At 54.5% G+C, this 20,473-nt stretch overlaps 1 protein-coding gene across 3 annotated transcripts; it reads right to left on the bottom strand.

The window, feature by feature from the left end:
- Positions 1-557: 557 nt before the first annotated feature.
- Positions 558-19,495, bottom strand: WNT2B (Wnt family member 2B). Of its 3 annotated transcripts, none has more exons than XM_037038846.1 (5): positions 19,441-19,495; positions 7,998-8,218; positions 6,694-6,971; positions 5,753-6,017; positions 558-2,386 (listed from the first exon to the last, which is right to left on the bottom strand). In XM_037038846.1, the coding sequence occupies exons 2-5, from the start codon at positions 8,122-8,124 to the stop codon at positions 2,157-2,159; spliced, it is 900 nt and encodes a 299-aa protein (XP_036894741.1). In that variant the 5' UTR covers positions 8,125-8,218; positions 19,441-19,495; the 3' UTR covers positions 558-2,156. The 3 variants fall into 3 exon arrangements, with proteins under 3 accessions (XP_036894741.1, XP_036894740.1, XP_036894739.1); XM_037038845.1 differs by lacking the exon at positions 19,441-19,495 and adding an exon at positions 15,692-15,821; XM_037038844.1 differs by lacking the exon at positions 19,441-19,495 and adding an exon at positions 13,861-15,213.
- Between the last annotated feature and the right edge of the window lie 978 nt (positions 19,496-20,473).

Here is a 20,473-nt window from a genome sequence, read left to right as displayed (position 1 = left end):
CAGCACCCTCTTGTAAATTCAGTTAACTCTATTCTTGAGTTCACAGGACTCTAACCCTCTTACCTTCCCACTACCCTAGGGCTTTCCTCCTCCTAATCCCAGCTCTCGAGGTCAGAAGCCCTTCTCTTTCCCTCCCGTTTCCCCCTCCCTAATCCCACCATTGGCTCATCAGTTATCCAGTTGACTCCACTCCACAAGGAAGACATTCCCCTGGCCTGACTCACTCAGTCCTATTTCTCCACAGGAATCCCCTCACCGCAGACCACAAGGGCCCTGACTAGCTCATGTTTTGTGTTAATGGATGTGAAATCGGAGCAAACCCCCTCGCCAAAAGAAAAACCACCCCAAACTCTCCCACACAGGTCTCAGCAGGTTACACAAATATTAGTCCTATCATCCAAATAAATCTGCCCCCGTGGCCCAGAGCTATGTCTCCCTTCTGCTGCCTGTGCCGAGTGAAGCTGTTCCACAAACACGCAAGGACCCCAAGGGATGCTGGAGAGGAGCTTGGGAAGGGGCATGGCTATATTCAGAATTCCTTGTGTAGGCTCCTTAAAACACAGCCTGCTGTCAATACTTTATTATTCTGAAGTAAGTCTTGATGGGCTAGACCAGTTAGGGGCTTTGGTAAGAGTGTCTGTTGGCTGGAGTTTGAGGCATAATTAAAACTCAGTATCTAAGATAGTTTCATACCGTCATTTTACAGATGAGAAGATAGTGGCTCAGAGAATTTGAGTATCTTGCTTCAAAATATCAAAAACAGCTGTGATTCCAACCCATGTCTATTATAACTGCAAATTTCTACACTGCTCTGCTCCTTTAAAATATCAGCAGGCAAGAGATAACCACTGTTCAAATCACATAAAAATAGGACATCACAGTTTTGGGGACTCTGTGTCGCTGACTGCCTGCTGTCTCTGGAGACTTGGCGAATGCAAGCTTGGTTAGGCAGCCGGTAGTAGCATAGAAGGAACCCCCTACTGAGTTCCTTCTCAATAGGGAGAACATGGAATGAACAACGATGGTCACCAGGACGGGGAGAGTCACTAAACAGAGACTTGTTCAATAAATGAGGAAAGGCTGCTTTCTAAGCTGTTTACCACTCTGGCCCCAAGGCCGGCTCTCCTTCCCTCTGTAGTCACTGGATCCCCCCCTGCCTCAAAGGCCAGGATCCTCTCCTGCAAACTGCCAGAGCAGGAGATCCCTGCCCGCCTGCTGTGCACTGGTGCCTCCGGTGGGCCCTTGAGATCAGGACTGCTCCCCTCTCCCGCCTCCACATGTCATACATCTTGTTCTCCATGTTCCTTCAACCTGTTGACCACCAGAGTAATGCATGGAAATGCATTAGAGTTTAAACCTACGGAGAGTTTAAAAAATAAAATTCCAAGACCTAGGCAGACTTACTACGTTCTGCTTCCTAGGATGTGTCCGGGCGTTCTAATAATCTGGCAGGCCTGGGTACCACGGCATGCCCTCACTTTGAACAGGCAGCCAGTGAGCAAAAGGGCCAGTACTGTCCAATACAGACTGAAAAGGGGAGAGAGATTGGAAGAGAATGTATGTTTGTATAGTTATATAATTTTTTTCCCTTACAAAACACAGCAGTTGATAAACATGTGAGCATATGAATGGAACCTTGTCCACTGGCTAACTCTCATCTAACTCTTAATAATGGAAGAATGTTGTAGCCTAAGAGTTCCTTTTGGGGCACAAGGCAGTCTGCTCAAACTGACCGAGGGAAGAGATATGCGATTTCACCTCTGTCCCATCCACCCTCGGCCAGGTAGGAATGAAAGGAAGCTCTCTCCAGGTATCCTTCCTCATGCACACACACAAGTGTCAGGAAGCCAGCACAGGGGAAGAGAAACATGAGCCTTGACTGCGTGCTTTAGTGCAACTCATTTGCTCTGAAGGCCCCTTCTGACCTCCAGAGTGGGCAGTCAGACAGTTGCTCAGTTTCTCACATTCCCTGTTAACTCCTTCCCAGGGTTCAGGAACCAGCTAGGACACCAGAGTTCCTCCAGATAACGCTCCGAGTCCTTAAATAGAGGCTATAGCATCCCAGGGTTGAGGGTGGAGGAAGGTGTGCATGCAAAGATCTTGTGCTTTTGAGTCAGGAGGTTTGAAGTGAAGGGATGAGTGAGGTATTTATATGTTCAGGTCTGGTCCAGCCACTCTGCCTTCTTGGGGGCCTTGCAGGTGTGGACGTCCACAGTGTTTCTGCACTCCTTGCACCGAACAGCACAACACCAGTGGAATTTGCACTCACACTGGGTGACCCGGGTGACCCGAGTTGTGTCATAGCCTCGGCCACAGCACATGATTTCACAACCGTCTGTCCCTTTCGATGTCTTGCTGCAGACACGGCCTGCAGTGCCCAGGGAACCTGGGTTGGGAAGGAGAGAGAGTGAGAACCAAGTTGGTGCTTATTCACTCCAGCTGCTCTGAGTTCCCTTACCTGCATGCTGACCAGGAAATCCTGAAGAATCCCTTCTCCTGAAAACACCCTGCTGGCCGGCCTGATCATCCCCTCCTGGCCCTCTGCCCCAGGCCGGTTTCTTCCCACTACAGGGGCTGCCCAGAAACCACTGACTTCACCAGCAGTGCCCTCCCTGCCAACATACACTCCCAGACCCCTTTAAAACTTGGCCTTGAGATGTGTCATTGTCAAAGCCAGGTGAAGACTCTCTACTGTGTGAGTTTTTCAATAATAAGTTTTAAAAAAATAGCCTATCATGTATCTTTTCCAGAAAGTCTTGCCACAACTCTTATCCAGCTACCACTTGTTGGCATTTTGGTCCTTCGTTTACACCTTTAAGTTGCACTACACAGGGAAGTAGTGTACTATGGCTGTGAAAAGTATGTGCCTGATGTCAGTGTCTAAGTTTAAATCTCATGCCTGCCACTTTTTAGCTATGTGATTTGCAAGTCAGTTCATCCCTTTGGGCTTTAGTTTTCTCATGTGAAAATAAGCACAATAATAGCATCTGACTCAGTGGACTGTTATGTCACCTCCACAATCTCTACTCAGACCAGGAGTGAACTGAGCACCTTGACTGGGGAGGCATACCCCTAAGGAATTCCTGATGACTGCCCCTTGCTTTACCCTGGCAGTGGGAACTCTTGAAGGGCAGGGGTGATGTTCTCCTCATGCACAGAAAACACTCAGGACCTCATTCTCAGTGATTTTAGCAAAGGAGATCCTGCCAACAGCTCATAAAATGATAGAATTTTGGGTGGGATGGATCCTAGACAGTATGTCCTCCAACCTTCTCCCAGGGATGGGAAGGTGGCCAGCCTGGGAGTTCAAGGAGGGGAGTAAGTGCACTGACTTCTGTCGCAGGAGTCTGCACATTCCACGGGGATATGGGAGGAAAATGCCAGAACTTCTGTATTTGTTTTTTACTCTATCAATTTAAAAATACCTATTCTGTATTGTGTTTTTAAAAAATATTTTATTTATTTATTTTTACAGAGAGGGGAAGGGAAGGAGAAAGAGAGGGAGAGAAACATCAATGCTTGGTTCCCTCTCACGTATGCCCTACTGGGGACCTGGCCTGCAACCCAGGCAATGTGCCCTGATTAGGAATTGAACCTGCAGTGCTTTGGTTTGCAGGCTGGCACTCAATCTGCTGAGCCATACTAGCCAGGGCTATTGTGTTTTATAATGCATGTATTAGTACAGCAGAACCTAGATATAATTTATAAGTGAATGTACACATATGAGAGGTGCATGCTCAAATTTTTTTAATGATAGGAAGATATAACTTAAAATGTCAGAAGACCACCACTCCAGAGTGTGGCCAACTAGTTCTCCCATGTGTGCTGCTCTCCTAACTGCAAGAGTTGGGTCGTAAGCCCTTCTCATGAATGAGAAGTCTCTTCTACCCTCCAGAGCTGAGATAGCCAGAGTAGTAGCCACTGGCCACATAAGATCACTTAGATTTAAAGTAATCAAAGTTAAACAAATTTTAAACCTTAATTCCTTAGTCACACTAGCTGTATTTCAAATACTCAGTAATCACATGTAGCTCAGTGGCTACTATATTAGAGAGCTCAGACGGAGAACATTTCTGTCATCACAGAAGGTGCAGTCAGACAGTACTGCCTTGAAGGGAATTCCTGGCTCCATATTCCCTTCGGGATGACTTGGACCCCTTGAATTCCAGGCCCCACTTTGGGTTTTATGAGACTTAATTTTATGCCTCTGAGAAAACACGTATGTGACTCCCCTCCCTCCTAATTCCATAGATCCTTCCCCAGAGGCGCATGTTAGGTGTGGTTGGTAGACAGCATAGGCTTACACCTAGGATGTGATGGAATGACTTCCAGGCATTTGGAAAGTACTCTTCTCAGTTATACCGCAGGAAATCACTGGGGGAATCGATGGGCTCCTCAACCTTTTTGTCTCGGCACCCTCAAACCCACAGGCTGTTTCCTCTGTCCCGTGGGGAAAGCCCCACCCTGGTCCTGGGCCCAGGTTTGCTCCGAACCACGTGCCTCTCCAGCAGTGACAGCGATGGTTGGAAACCCAGTACCCAAGCCCTGACCAGAGTGGCTCTTTCGGTTTGTTGGGCATCGTCCTGCAAAGCGAAACATCACCTGTTTGGTTTCCTGTCAGGGCACGTGCCTGGGCTGTGGGCTTGGTCCCCCGTCAGGGTGTGTATGAGAGGCAACTGATTGATGTTTCTCTCCCTCTCTTTCTCCCTTGCCCCCCCACCAAAAGTAAATAAATAAATAAATAAAATCTTTAAAAGAAAACAGTGCCGAAGACAGCTGGTTTTTTACTCCAACTCACCCACGTCCTGACTGCTGAGTCTGAGAGTCCAGGACAGTCACCAGCGGGGGAGAGCCATATGGGGCACTGCACGTGGTTCCGGTTTACCCTGTCTGAACCTGAAGTCGGACCCAAGGTGGTAACTTCCATCCTTTGGGGTAATACCATATCACCTTCCAGCATCCCCAAGAATTCCACCCCAAACACCTGTCACAGATATTTGCCGCTTCCTGCCAGCAAATGGCAGGCCTTGGTAGGGAGCTCCTCTTTCCTTGCTTCCCCAGCTCCATATTAGTGTTCAGTGGTAGCACGCTGGGTAAAGCCTTTCAAGGTCATTTGTGGTCTGATCCCAGCCATCCTTCTACTGCTAATCTCCCTTATCGGAAATCTTCACTCAGTCAGATTAATCTACTCCCTGTTCCTGGAACCGATCATGCACCACCTACCATTCTGCTTCTGCGTAGACAATATCTGCCTGTTCTCTTCAGCTATCCAGATAATCTCCACACTTCAGAAATAGCTTAGATTGCACATTTTCAAATGAGCTTCTCAATTTCTCTAGTTATCTGTCTTTTGCAGTTATATCTGTCTACCTATTACATCTCATTTCTTATCTAGATTGTAAAAAGCCGGAGACTTAGGGCTGCATCTTAGGCTTCTGTGTAGCCCACACGTTGCGGGGTATGGTACTGAGAACAGGTGACTCATTTAATAGTCACCGAGCCATTTCCCTCACTTCTGTATATCATGCGGACCTCAGGCCTGCAGGATCTGAGCGGCCTCTCCTCTCTGACTGGGCAGCACTGGCTGGCAGACTGAATTATAAGTCATCGACCTCCTTCCAAGATTTTCATGTCAGGAGGAGACTGACTCTTCCCACAGTATCCCCTCCCTAACTCCTGAAGATGAACAAACCATGACTACTCAGGGGTGCTGGCCTTGGTCTCCATGACCTCACCTGCTTTCCCTCCTCACCTGCAGCCTTGTCCAAGACACAGTAGTCTGGGGAGTTGTCGAAGTAGACGAGGTCAGTCCGGGTGGCACGGCGATAGCCTTGGCGGGCTGCTGTGAAGTTGGCACCGTCCTGTGTGGCTGTCACCTGCACAGCCCCGTCATAGCGCCGCCGTAGGTAGTCACCTGTGCGACGGAAGTCTGAAAGTGCACGCCAACAGGTGCGCAGAGTACAGGAGCCACTCACGCCATGGCACTTACACTCCAGCTTCAGAAACCGCCGTACAGCCTGGAAGGGAGGGGGGCGGGTAAGGGAGAGGCAGCCAAAAGGGCACTTCAGTCATCCCTTGAACTGAAAACACGAGTGCTCTGAGGTCTGCAGGACCTGGTCTTGGCTGGCCACTGGTCATTCTTTCCCCCATCCAATCCCACCCATTCTTCCTGATCAAATTCAAGAACCTCTTCTTCCAGGAAGCCTTCCTGGATCCACAATACTCTTCTTTTCATGATAGGCTGTTTGAACTTTAGGGCCACAGAATTCTGTTCATGATTACAGTATGCTGGCACATCACGTATTTTGGAGTTCAAGGTACCATGCCTTCTGCTTCTGTAGCATGTCATTTTCCAGCATAGGACTCGGCATATAGGAGGTGCTCAGATACCAGTGGACTGGAACAAGGCCTCATGATCCTCAGTCTTGATGGGAGCACGCTTTTTCCTTCTTAAAGAGTTACTTCCCTCCTTTTCTCCACCTGTCCCTGCTTTCCACCTCGTGAAGACTCTGTGCATCTGGCTGAACCTAGGCATTCCCAAGCTCCTTTGCATTTACTGCTCCTATCCCGGGGGTGGGGCACTCGGAAGGAACCCAGAAGCCCTCAGCACTTCCACTTTCACATTTAGTTCACGAGCACACACATGGTCTCCCCCAGCAAACAGGAACGCAAGGCACAGCCGTGAATACTGACCGTGCGACCGCAGCGGTTGTTGTGTAAGTTCATGAGGGCCCGGGCATCCTTGAGCCTCTTCTCCTTGGCATCCACGAAGGCCTTGGCAAAGCGAACACCATAGTGGATGTTGTCACTGCAGCCACCCCAGTCAAAGTCCCCACGTTGGTCATGGTGTCTGCCACGGGTATAGGGGTCACAGCTGCACACACTCAGTTCACCCTGGCTGCAGGCACGGGTGATAGCGTGGACCACCCCGGCTGATGAGATGGCATAGACGAATGCTGCCTCCCGGCTACCTAGGGAGAGGAGTGGAAGTGTGTCTCAGGAAGGTCCCCCTCTTCGCCCACAGAATCCCCTGCTGAAATTCCTCTTCTCTTTTTTTTCCTAGAGCAGCCCCAGCACCCTCTTTATTCAAATTGCCCTTCCAAGAGCATTCTCCAGAATATCTGACCCCTCACAATCCCCTTCACTACTGTCTGTCCCCTTCTTTGTACATCTGACTTCCTGGGCTAACCTGTACTCTTGCTTCCTTCCAAACTCCCTGGATCCATCCATGAAAAAGTTTCAGGTGAACTGTCACCTCCCACGAAGTGCCAACCCTGGCCAGCTATGCCTGCCTTCGTGCCCAGTCCATGCCTTTTCAGGCCCACTCTGCTGGACAGTTCTCCAACAACAGAGGCCCAGCCCGGGGGGTGGGGCGGGGGTGGTCAGCCTCTTTGGAGAGATAGGCTACTTTCCCCTGCCTGCTTCCTTCTGTCCCTGCTCTCGAGGATTGGTAAATTGTCACTCCTGTTCCCCTGACACCTCTGGTTTCCCATCTCATTCCCTTTCTCCTAGTTTACCATCATCTAGCTCTGCTTAGCCTTTTTTTGCTGAGCTGGGGCCAAACCACATACTCTCCCAATGTTTACATATCACCTTTCTGTTTATCCCTTGCTCCCATCACTGTGGTGTCTGGAGTATCAGAGTGAGTAGTGATTGTGGTGATGAGAACCTGGTCCTCAGCCTGGCAGTGCACGGGAACCCACAGACTGGGGGTTAGGGAGGGACAGGAAAGGGAAGAGAAAAGAGGGAGGTACTCAGGAATGCTGCTGCTTTGTCCCATCATCCCAGAACACTGGGACTTGGAGGGGCCGCTGGCTACATATCTGAAGCCCTGAGGTTCTGTTCCCAACTGTATACTGGGTTCTGCCCACAACCATTTCTCTGATTATGAAGTAGTGTATAGGACAGGGGAGAGGGGATCACACCTGCCCTATTCACTCAGCCCCCCAGGCACAGGACGGGAAGGAGGAGCTGGGTAGGGTGGAAGAGGCCCCTACTTCTGAGCATGACGCGGCCAAAGACAGTGTGGTCCCGGTCCAGGGTGGTGCAGTTCCAGCGGTGGTGGCGGAACTGGTGCTGGCACTCTCGGATCCACTCTCGGGCACCCTCGCCCACCGAGCGCATGATGTCCGGGTAACGCTGGCACAGCTGCCGCTGCCGGCTCACCAAACCTGGGATATTGTCACAGATCACTCGGGTCCCCAGTGCCCCGATGTACCTGCAAGGTGGAGATGGCCTTGTCAGAGCATCTGGGCCCCTTTTCTGCAGCAGGAGAGGATTAAGGAGGGGAAAGTTTTGGCATTCAGACCTTGGAGTGGTACCTTCCCCTTTCCCAGCCCACATTCCCTGAGGCTGATGGGTAGAACTGGTCCCCACAAGCTCTTAAGAAATAGGTATATAGTGGCAGAGAGAGTAATTGAGTGGTCAGTCTCCCAGCATCACCAGTTCCCCGGCCAAAGGCCAAAGTGACACACACTCCCAGCATGCAGGCCAGCCATGTGTCACATACACAAAAAGCTGTGGGCATGTCACATAAACCCATTGCCTGTTTATTTAATAAACATTAAGAGCCTCATGGAAAAATAAACTAACAAAACGAGAGTCTGAGATAACACTCTTACACCCACATGTAAGAGGCATGTCCTGCATGGTTGGTCCATGAAGACATGGTTTGGAGGAAGAAGGATGGAGACAGGGTGGGGCCGGTGAGCAGAGACACAGAGGGCAACTCTGAGTCATGTTTACAGCCCTTGTCCGCCCCATGCAGCTAAAGTCCTCATTCCCAACCTGCGGTCTGGGGAGGAAGACCCCACTCCCAACTCTCCATCCCTTACGCTGTATTTCCAGGCCCGTGGCCTTTCGTAGCTGATGAGTCTTGATTCTTTCAAATCCTCCTCCCCAGCCTATAGGGCAGGATGTCCTGTATGGGCAGAAGGCTGCGGGAAACCCAAGGCCAAGGTAAAGCAAGACAGTGACATTCCCCATATTCCAGTCCCCAGTTTGCCCATTATGAACTATTTTAAGAAGGTCATTGGGGGTAGGCTACTAAAAGATGGGTGTGCTGCTAGAGTCGTTCTCAAATTTCTCCAGGCAATATGTTCTCTTTATTTAAACACTCTTAGCCCTGGACTCCACCACCAGCCTTGGGAAGACCATTTCACAGAGAAGACAGGAATGTATCATCACTTTTCCTCCCCATAAGGCCACCAAATGAGATCTGACCCATTCACCCACTTCTCATGCCCTTTTTATCTCTCCAACACGCAGCACCTTCCTCGATTTGCTGGGAATTCTCCATTCTCCTGTCCTAACACATCAAGGGACACCTTCGCTCCCCTTTTCTCAACAGGTGGGGGCCAGGGGGGGCAGCTGCTGCCACAGACAGGAGAGAGTTTGGTTTGGGCTATGAATGGGCCCGTGGTTTGGGAAAGAGTCCCAAATGGGCCTAGAAGTGGGGGGGGGGGGAGAGGGAGGGTGGCCAGTGGGTAATGGAGCAAAATTGGACTGCTCTGGGCTCTATGTGCCCCCTCCCCCCATTCCTACATCCCACTCTCACCCACAGACTGGGTCACCACTGGTGATACCAACTAAAACAAACACAAGGAGGGCCAAAGCTTGCCTCTTCTGGACCTCAGCAGGGCTGATGGGGCCCATCTGTCCCGGGGGAGGGGTGAGAGGGCTGAGCCGGCACTGAGAAAGCCCATGGAATCAGCATCCCCAGCACTGTCCATCAGGGCAACAGCTTCCAGGAACAAACAAAATAAACACCCCGGGCTGGGCCAAGCCGGAAAGGGCCGCCTGACGCACAGCCTGGAGTTACACCCACTGCCGTGGTGCTTTGTTTGGAGATTCAAGACTGTTGGAGCTGGAGCTCATCCCTGTCTCACCACCATTCTGTTTCCCCAGTGCAGCCCGAGTACTGCCCTAAGCAATGGATGTTTGTTTTTTTTTATTGGGGCTTGGGAAGGCGGGGGTTAGATGGGAATGGGAGACCAGTCATCCAGCCCTCATGAGACAGCCTGGAGTGAGGCAGGCCAAACTCTGGCAAAAAGTCCTTCCTGTGGTCTGACTTAAATCCATTCTGCTGTAGCCCACATTGGTCCTCCTTGTTACATCCTCACTGAGCGTGGGAACATCTGTTCAGTATCTAAGATGTGAAGATAATTAAGTTTCTCTTCCTACTAAGAGAAAGTAGTAGAAAGTAAGAGAAAGTAGTAGGAAGTTTCTCTTCCACCCCACTAAGTAGCTACTTCAAGATTCTACAGAACAGGGTGCTTGTCTGCTGAGCCGGGGCCCCTCCCATTCCCTTCTCAGCTCAGCACATGCCCGCAAAATGCCTGCCCTGGGCCAAGCACTTAGCCCAGCTGTCAGGGGCACAAAGACGTTTAAGGGTGAGTAGTGATGAGGTACACCCCTGACTCTAGCTCTGTTTCCCTGTCCAGAAGGTCTCACTTCCTTCCCGGCTTCTGGCCCCAGAAGGACTTTCTTCACCTACTCTGACTGTCCCTCCCTTTGACAGAGTGACTCATATCCTACTGTCACTCTGGCTCTTTGCTACTCAAAGTGTGGTCGCCAGAACAGCAGCATTTGCATCACCCGGGGCTCTGTTGGAAGTGCAGGGCCTCAGGCCCCATCCCAGGCCTATCGAGTCAGGGTCTGCATTTTCCCGACACCCCCAGCTGGTCTGGGTGCACTGCTCCGCGAGGGCATGGGGTTTTGTCTGTTTTGTCTTCAGTATCCCCAGAGCCGAGAACAGTGTGTGGCACACAGTAGGCACTTAATAACTACTTGTTGAATAAGTCCTAACTGTTCTAACTTACCTCCAACCCTCTTCCCCCCCTTAGCCAGTCATAAACTTCAATTACAGCGTCACTCCTTGTGGACATCGCCAGCCTAGCTGCAGATGGCTTATGTTCGTGTCTTGTTAATGAGGCCAGGGAGCCTCTTCTTACTCCCCCCTTTTATAGTTCCCTAGGGCACATAGTTTAGGCAGCCCAAACAGGGGTATATTTTTAGCCCCTCCTTGAACACAGGGCTAAAACCGTTACCCTTCCTGAATCTCTTAATACAATATCATTTGTATGGTACCTTACAGTTTATAAAACATTTTTCCACACAAAAATCCTACCAGAGAGAGAGAGAGAGAGAGAGAGAGATCGATTTACATTACAGGGGAAGAAACTGAGGCTCAGGAAGAATAAGTGATGATACTCAGCTCTATCCATCAGAGCTAGTCAGAGGAGAAGCAGGTGAACCCAGGACATCTGACTCCAAAGTCTATGTTCACTTTCATTCCAAGGGCAAGAGAGGCTTAGCCAGGAGTAGGCCAGTCTGACTTCATAACTGGTTGAACTTGAGTCTCTTGCCCCTCCCTTCCTCCCCCTCACTTTCTTCATATGTGAAAAGGGGATAACAGTAGTATCCCCCACATTGGGCTGTTTGAGGGACTGAAGAAGGTGATGTGCGTAAGTGTTTAGCCTCAGTGTCCGGAGCTTAGTGAGGGCTCATTAAATGGCAGCCACTGTTGGTGACAACGATGTTAATATTACACCACTCTGTTCTTCTTCCTTTGTGAATGCATGACTCAGTCTGGCTCTTGCAATTCCCTACAACCAAGCCCCTGCAGCATGCAAAAGGAGCAGGGAAGCACACGCCAGGAGCCCCCGTTTCTTGTTCTGTTTGTTATAGTAGACTATGAAGAGACCATCATTTCCTCCTCCGGTTATAAAGTGGGAGAGGGAAGGCGTGGCTGGAGAGGAAGGGACAGGCTGTGAGGAAGAGCAGACTGTGCGCTGGGGAGAGCATTGACCTGGGGAGGGGAACCCGGACCCACACAGAGTCCACAGTGTCTCCTCCAGGGGCTGCACAGGATGCCACCCTTGCTGGTTTTCTCCCTAAGGGAAAGTGATAATGCCCTTGGGGGCCTGCGTGGAGAGCAGCTTGCCACTTTATCCCAGAAGGGATGCCCTTGGAGCAGGCAGCTGGCAGGGCGAGAGGCCAGGAGGTGGAAAGCGCCTCTGCACTCACTGTCCGTCCTGGCCCTGCTGCTGCCTTCCTCCAGTTGACAGAGACTGCTAAATCCCTGCCTCACCCGCCTGCCTCCCCAGCTAGCTCTCCCACCCAGGGTGTTTTCCCCAAAAATCTTTAATATGAACCACTTGGGGGGGGGAGTAGAGTGAGAGAGAAAAAGGGAGAGAGAGAATAGCCAAAGTGCCAAAATGGGGACTCGGCAGAACTCCAGATGGGTCTTTGGGAGCACCTCCGGCGTACTGAAACTACCAGGCTGACTGACACTCCCTCACCTGAGTATCACATGGTGCCCAAGACAGCCCCCCAGCTGGAAGGAAGGAATCAGGAGTCCCTAAAAGCAAGCTGCCCTCTGGGATGGATGATGACGTTCACCCTTTCTCTACAGGGCCACTGAAGAGGCATGCCCCCAGCCGGACTGAGCCCTTGCGGGCGAAGAGTGGCTTTGGGCTCACTCTGAACTTTGAAGGGCTTTTCTCTTCACCCCCCTTCTTCCCTTTCCCTTTCCGAAGGAATGTTTCAAGCCAGATGTAAGATATGGGCTCCCTGCTCCCCCATGCAGAACCCCCCTCCTTGCCTTCCCCAACACTGCCGAGATAAAAAAGATCCAAAAGAGAGATTTTTCTGAAACAGGAAAACGGGGTGGGGGTGGGGGGTGGGGATGGTGAGCAAGAGACGCATCTTGAAATGATAGGAATCTTCGGCCCAAGCTCGCTGGCCCCTCAGGCAGCCACCCCGCATCCTTTCAGCCAAAATTCCGAGTCCAGAGGAGAAAAGCCACAGGGCTGGAGGGGAGAAGAGACGGCACTCAGGGGTGGCGATAGGGTGGGGGAGGGCTGGAGAGGAGCAGAATGAGGAGAGGACGGGGGCACTGCGTGGGTTAGAGAGGAGCGACAGTCCATTCAAGAGACCACTTTGCGGGGTGGAGAGGAAAGATGAGAAGGCCGAGCCTTTTCTCAGTCCAACTCTCCCCCTGCCCTGCTGCGCAGAAGGAAAAGGATGAGCACCACCCAGGCACTAGGCACAGGGGCTTTGCAGACGTCTAGCCGATCTGCAATGCCTTGTGGCTCCTCTGCCTCTGGCGAAGTGTCTGGAGTCAAGGGCCTGCAGGAAGTCTGAGGACAGGTTCTCAGTGGTTTGGGACGCCACAAGCCCCCGGTTCTCGGAGGGGACTGAGAGGGTTGTCGGGGAGGAACAAGGAAGCCGGGAGGGAGATCTCAAGGTTCCAAGTGGCATCCTTTAAACAGACGCTGGAGACAGATGTCTAAATTATGCAAACCGGAGTGGTTTGTTTTAATTGTGGGAGTTCATGGGGCAGTTGTTGCCGCGGTCCCGTCTCTAAGCCTTGCCCTGCGCGCTGCGTTGGTGGACTAGCGAGGCTCTTCCACCCTCGAGCGCAATCCCCTTCGCCACCTCCCGAGGCGATGACCTGGGGAGATCAGGCATTCTTGTAGGAAGGCCGCAGAAGGGTGATTGCTGTATGAATCCTCCCCGAGAGAACCTCGGAGGGTAGCTTGTGCCCTGAAACGACTGAGCTGAAGCTCGGACGCAGCTTATGGGGGTCTGGAAAGCCTCTGCCCCGGGTCCTTACTCCAAATACCCCGCACCCACCTCCACCGGAGGCGAAGGCGTGGCGCCCCGCTATCGCCCTCACTGCCGCCCCCGGTCCCTCCGCAACTTCGGTGACAGCCCTTCCCGGAACGTCTCGAACTCCGTCGAGGCGCTGACCTAGTTTCCTGAGCTGCGGATGCAGGGACCGGCGTCTTCCCTCCCCGCGCCTCCGGCCTCTCTGACCCGGAGCTTCACCCTCCCAAACTTGCGAGTCGCACTCACCACCAGGACGTGTCTACGCGGACTGGCAGCGTCAGCAGCGTCAGCAGCAGCAGCAGCAAGCAGGCAAGACTCAGGCGGGCTGAAGCCCGAGAGCCGTCGGGGGCCGCGGGTCGGGGCGCGGGAGTGGGGACGGGGGCGCGGGAGCGCCGAGGGGGGAGCTGCGCGGCGTCCTCCGCACCACCGGGCTTCAGCATAGCTCCCCAAAGACTCCCGCCGCGCGGCCCGGAGGGGCGAGGACGCGGCACCGGCTGGGGGTACTCAGGCTGCTCCTACTCACCCCCCTGGGGGGCCATAGGCTCACGGTCGGCTGGGGACCTAGGGGCACCTGAGCTCCAGGAGTCGGGGAGCAGGGCCCGGAGAGGGGCACAGTGAGCTGTGTCTGGAAGCCGACGGTGGCGCTCGGAGCTCGGGGTTCGGTGTCAGGGGGTCGGCAGCGCGGAGTGGGGCTGCGGGTAGAGTGTGCGGACAGCCCCTCAGGCCGCGGGCTCTCATTGGACGGCGCGGGGCGGGGCCGAGGCTGGGGACACGCGGGGCCCTCAGGGCGGCTCCGCCCGCGCAGCCCCGGCCCTCCGCTGCGCCCTAGCCGTGGCGGCCGCCTCCGCCCCTCGACGCCTGGGCATTGCACCGCTCCGCTCCCCCACCTGCTCCGGCGGGTGCAGTGGGCGCAGCGGCGCCCCATGGCGCCCAGAGCGCCCTGTCCCATCCGACACCGCGCCACCGGGTCCTAGCGCCCTTCATTCGGCAACCCCAAAGTAACGTGGGCGATGGCCCGGAGCGCGGGGCAGGGCTTTCAGACACTTCCCCCTGTCCGTTAACCTACAGTGACACTGGAGCTGAGCACAGGGGGCGCACACTTTTCCTTGGGTCCTCTCTCCGTTCCTGCGCTCGTGTGAAAAGCGCAGAAACGGGAAGTTGCAGGAGAATCTCTATTCCCTTTGCAACGGTGCCAACAGGGCGCCTTGGGCAGCCGGCTCCAGGTAGGACTTCTCTCTTCTAGGGCTCGTTGCCTCAGTTCCTCCGACCCCTGCCCCACCAAAAAAACTTTTAGACTTGGCTTCCGTCCGCCTATCTGGTCCTGCTGCTTCCCTCCGGCGTGAGGACCGGCGATCGGTAGCAGAAACAGAGGGGGCACACCTGCGGACCGGTTGCGGACTCCCGGCCTGTTACAGCCCGGGGTCGGCAGAGCTCCCTCTCCCCCGGCTTCCCCGGTGCTTTGGTCCCCCACCCCCTGGGGCGGGGCTGCGAGTAGGAAAGAATCAGAAACAGCTGGGCGGCTTTCCCGAACAGAGGCCGGGGTGGGGGTCCTGCCGAGAGAATGGAAGCCTCCGAGCCATTTCTCTCCTTCGCCGTTCCACCCTGGGTCCTCCCCACTGCTCCCCGCCCTCCCTCCCGGCACCGCACACCGCCTGGGGGCGTGGCAAATCGGGAAGGGGTGGGAGGCGTTACTGCTAAAACCGACTCCCCTCGTCTCCCCCAACACACACGCTCTCTCTGTCTCTGTCTCTGTCTCTTGTCTCTTTCTCTCTCCCCGCCTCCCTCTCTCCATCCCTCCCCAGCCCTGCCCCGCCCCACACTTCCCCGGCTGGCAGGTGGAGCCTCTGGCGTTAGAATGGTCCTTACAAAGACTCAAAAATTCTTAAAACCCTGGGTCCCCAACTTGGGGGTTCAACTGAAATCTGGCCCCACCCCCTTCTCCAGCCTCAGTTTCTCCCACGTAGCCCCCTCATCTCCGGGTGTCTTTCAGGCCTCTTCCCTCGATTTATCTAAACTGTAAAGCCCTGGTGTAAACAACGCTGTGGAAACCGCCCGCCCCCCTCAACCCCAAACTTACTGTCAGTTCTTGGTTGGGGGTGTTAGAGACGCGGGAGTGTGAGCGGACAGGGCGCAGCTGGCTGCAGAGATGCCGCAGACATCCCGGAGGCAGCTGGGGGAGAAGGGCTCCGAGGGACCTTTATCCCCTCTTCCCACCTCTTGCTCCTTTACTCCTCACTTTCTGTGTCGGGGGGCGGAGTGCGTTCATGAGTTCAACAAGTATTTATTTCTTCCCACCATGTGCCAGACCGTGCCAGCACTGAGGACTGTCAGTGAACAAAGCAAAATGCAACAATCTCTGCTCTCATGGGGTTTGCCATTTATTGGGAGAAGATAGACAACAAACAGTACACATCATATGTAAAACATAATATGTAAGAAAGCTGTAAGTGGGAAAAATAGATTTGGAACTAGGACGATCCAGCAAAGGCTCTGTGGAGGCAGGGGTCCATCCAGGCAGATGGCCCAAGCTGAGGGAGCTGCCAGCACAGACCTAGGGCATGGGCTGGCGTGCAGAGCTAGCAAGGGGCCGCTTGCTGGCGCAGAGGAAGGCAGGGTGGAGGAGCAGAGTTCAGGTAGGTGGCAGGGCTGGGCCAGGTGGTGCAGGGGAGAAGGTGCCCACCCTCAGGGGAAAGGTGGGAAGTGGAGCTGGAGTCGGATGGGAGTGGGAGAGGGCTGAACAGAGACCAACCGGCTGACCCTTCCCCTGCCCTCTGTCCTTTTTCTCAGCCTGGGAGGCGCCAATGGGCCCTCATGTTTCTTGAAAAAGCAGTGGACTTTATGCTGAGCTCTTGTGAGAGGGGCAGGTGGGAGAAGAGTGGGCCCAGGCTCATTGCTGGCCCAGCCCCTTCCCTCGGACCACGCTTTCACCTCCTCCCAGCCAGTCCCACCCCGAGGCTGGGCAGCAGTCTGCAAGCTCCAGCAGCCTCTCCCAGACTCCCCTGTGCTTAGGCCTGGGTGTGACTCTGGCCCCGTGTTTATTTCTGCATATGGGCCTGAGGTTGCAGGGTGGGGAGCTGGAGATGATCACATCAGCCCTAATCATGGGTGGACTCACCCACATGGGCCCCAAACTCACTTCTGAGGCCCCTTCATTGGCTTCAGCTGTCTTTACAGTCAAGTGGGACTGTGTCTTGGCACAGCACATAGATGCTCAACTATTAAAGCATGTTGCTGAGCTGGGCGGGGGGCGTGGCGCAGAAACATCAGTAGCTTCAAAAGGAAAGTGGGTGAGGGGACAAGACTTCTCTCCACCGCTCACAGGCTACCTCTGTCCAAGAGTGGACAGCAGAGGATGGGGCTTCACTCCCTCTTCTTCCTCTCTCCTCTGAGCCCCCAGCTCCCAAGGAGTAACCCCAGGCCGCAGGAGCCAGCTGACTGCAGAGCAGTGCTCAACCACTTAACTGGAGAACAAATACAGAGCCAGAGAAGAGGTTTTCTGGGATCTGCCACTTTGGAGCTTCCAATCTTAAAATAAACTTCCAGCCTCAAGTCCTAGACACTACTGGAGAGTTCAGCTCCTCACGCAAGGGCTTGTTGTGGGACTTCCAGGCAGGGGGTCAAGGCCAGAGGCTGGGTTAGTGGCTAGTGCCTGACCTGCTCCTCCCTCCTACCCCGACCCCACTCCACCACAATGGGGGCCAGGGGAAGAGTCACTGATTTGGGAGTCAAATTCTGGTCCGGAGGGGCCTCCATGGAGTCATGTAGGCACTCGCGGAGCACCTGCTGTGTGCCCAGCACTGGCCAGGGCACCTGAAACGACATTGGAGGAGTGAAAGGGCGTTTTCTTGCAAATACAATAAAGCTCTCTGAAGGTGGCACATCAGGCTTGACTGCCGGAGGCTCAGGCTGCAGATGTCAGCAGAGACCTGGAAGCGAACCCCAGTCCCCCCCAAGGCTGCTGCTGCTGCTGCTCTGCACCTCCAGCGGGACAGCTTCCCCTCAGCCTGCAGAGCCAGGCCTTCCTCAAGGTGGCGCCCTAGCCTCCTGCCCTCACACCCAATGCCTCATCTACTCTGCTGCCCTGCGGAGCCACGTAAGATTCATCTTCTTTCATGCTATTCTCAGCTATATGTGACTGAGCAATTTTGAACTTGTACTGGCCCTTGGAGGGGAGTGGAGATCAGCTCCAGGAGCTTGGGTGCAGATAAACAGCTCTTACTCTGCCGGGCCTGTCCGCCCCAGAGCCCCTCCCCCACCCCCTTCTCGCCCCTTTGGCGATGACCTTCTCTCTTTCCCAGTGGGTGGGAGGTGGTGTGGATGGTAATGAGCAGAGAGAAGGCCGAACGGGTGGGGGGGAGGTTTGGATGAAAGTCAAGGAATTCCTGCTCCTGCTGCTTGCACTAGGGGCCCTGAGCTGCCTTTCCTGAGATTTCTTTGCAAACCGAGGCAAGTCTCATTTGAAATGGGGCCAGTTTCACACAGGAATCCCGCACTCCCCACCCCCCCCCCACACACACACCCCGTGCTCAGCCCCTGCTCTGTCTCCCCCTTCCCAGCATCCCCATGCAGGTGTCTAGGGAAGAGAGGGGAGCTTGGGAAGAACCCAGGGGATTTTAAGGGGGTGGGTGGGGATCTATGTTTTCTACATAGCCTGACCGGCCTCTCTTTGGTATTTATGAGGTCCCAGGCGAGGCATGGAACGTGTCTCAAAGAGGCCAGGCCAAGAGGGCTTTGGAAGGAAGGAGCATCCAGTCCCAAACCCCGGAAGGGGGTTGGTAGGGCAGGGACCCCCTTCCTCCCAGCCAGTGACCACAGCGGGGTAGACTGCTCCCCAAGGGGCCCCGGGTGGAGGGAAAGGAAGAGAGGGAGCTGGGGGAGAAGGGGAAGGAGGAGGGGAAGCTTGGGATGTGGGACCCAGGGGGCGGGGCGTGGGGGTCTGGAGCCTTTTAGCATTTTGGCTGTAATCAGACTGGAGCCAGGCAGTGGGCGGGCTGCCGGCCATCCCGGGCGGGGGCCCAGGTTCTGTGTGAGGCCAGTGGGTGTGCTGCAGGGATCCTGGGTGGTCACTGGCCAGCCTGACCCCAAGGGATCGTGGTTCCTACTTTGCCTCCAGCTCCCCTCTTCCAGTCTGCATGTATCAAACAGGCCAAGCATGGCGCTTTCTTTCTCTCCCCACCACCTGTTCTGGGCCCGGAATGATCTGCTTCAGTGGACCAAAATCTACAGAGCCCACTGTCTGCCTCCCTCCCACTCTGCCGTCCTCAGTTCACTTGGCCTCTTGCTCTCCCCGCATGGCCTCTCTGTGTCCCTCTGGGTCATATCTCTGTCTCTCGGTGTTTGTCTCTCTGTGTCTGTGTCTGCCTTTCCTCTGTCTCTGCCATCAGTCTCTGTCATTGCCCATCTCTTGGTGTGTATGTGTCTCTCTCTCCATTCTGCCCTCTGCATGAATCTGCGTGAGTCCGTCTCTCATTCTTCTTTCACTCTCCCCATCTGTCTCCTCACTTCTTTCTGACTCTCTCTGGCTTTCTCAGTCTGTGCATGTGTCTGTGGTCCTCTCTGTGTTTTCCTTGGTGTGCAGCCTTCTTTTCGTCCCTGTCTCTCTCTCTCCCTCTGTGTTACACCTTCCCTGGCAGTCCCAGCAACACAGTGCAAAGTGCACTAGCCTGAAAAAGAACTAGAAAAACCTCAGTCTCCCTCCCCCCCCAACTCAGTCACACATGATTGCATGGCTCTGTAGGTCACTTGCCATCTCCTGGCCTCAGTTTCTTCACTCTTGAAGCAAGTTGGGTGATCTAGTTCCTCCGGTGGGGATCTCTCTCTCTTTACCTCTCTCCTATTTCTTGCAGCACAGTCCATCCATCCTGCTTCCCTGCTCCCTGAGGTCAGGGCCTTGGCTCCCTTTGGTTCCCGGTGGGGGTGGGGGAGTTTCTGCCCCTGTCAGCCAGCAGGCCCCCGAGAAAGGACTCCTCACGCCTTTAGCCGGTAAACGTCAGTGCAGACAAGGTCCCTTTCTGGGGCCTTGTCTGGGACACACACCAGATTAGCTCATCTCTCTAATCCTCTTTGTGCTGGGGCCTCTGCCAGGCAGGGACACCCACGGCGCAGGGCGAGAGTGTGTGTGTGAGTGTGCGCAGCTTCTCCGAGAAGGCAGGACCGAGGCTCTCCGTACACCCGCCTGCCCGAAAAGCCCCAGTCGGCGGCTCTCACTGTGTAAGAAACCATCAGGTTTGAGCCAGATCTGGGTTTCCTAATCCCAGCCTGCCCTCCCCCACCCCTTCTTTTCTCCAGCCTCCACCACCCCCCTGCTCCCGAACAGCCCAGAACCCACTCCTTCTGCACACACAACACATGGCATATGTGCGCACATTCTCCATTCCTTCGAAGAGAAGGGTCCTTCCGTCCCTTCTTGGAAAGCCTGCAGTGTCCGGCCGCGAACAGGGGGCAAGGGCTTCACACTCCAACTTGGAGGCCTCCAGCCCCTCTCCGAAGTTTCACTTGGAGACGTCTTTCTTGGCTGATAAGATCAAAGTATTCCCTCTGCCAAATCATTACCTTATTCTTGAGACAATGACAGAACTTATTGTATCAATTAGCCGGGTCTCCAGATGCAGCCATTTATCTCTGCCTGTCGTGCGATTGCACACGAAAGGGTCTGTGGGGCCCAGCCGGCCGGGCCAGCGAGGGCAGGGCGGGGAGCAGGGCGCTGTCCCGCTGCTGGTTGCGGGGACAGGCAGGTGGAGGGCACGGGGCTTCCTCGGGGGAGCGGGGAGCGGCCGGCCCCTCTTCGCGCGCCCCGGCACTGCCGCAGGAACGCTCCTGCCCGCGGGCGCACGCCTGATGGGACCCAGGAGGGCGAGCC

Source organism: Sturnira hondurensis, unplaced genomic scaffold (genome assembly GCF_014824575.4).
Source record: "Sturnira hondurensis isolate 20B ecotype Veracruz unplaced genomic scaffold, ASM1482457v3 Scaffold0024822, whole genome shotgun sequence".
Taxonomy (NCBI): domain Eukaryota; kingdom Metazoa; phylum Chordata; class Mammalia; order Chiroptera; family Phyllostomidae; genus Sturnira; species Sturnira hondurensis.
This window is presented reverse-complemented; position numbering and strand designations above follow the sequence as displayed.

What these genes read in the sequence shown, in the direction of transcription:
- WNT2B (XM_037038844.1), bottom strand. Translation starts at nt 14,054, where the DNA reads ATGCTGAAGCCCGGTGGTGCGGAGGACGCCGCGCAGCTCCCCCCTCGG. An exon ending in CGCGTAGACACGTCCTGGTG is followed by an intron (nt 8,219 to 13,860) that starts GTGAGTGCGACT and finishes TCCACCTTGCAG; the next exon opens with GTACATCGGGGCACTGGGGA. An exon ending in ACAACCGCTGCGGTCGCACG is followed by an intron (nt 6,018 to 6,693) that starts GTCAGTATTCAC and finishes CCTCCCTTCCAG; the next exon opens with GCTGTACGGCGGTTTCTGAA.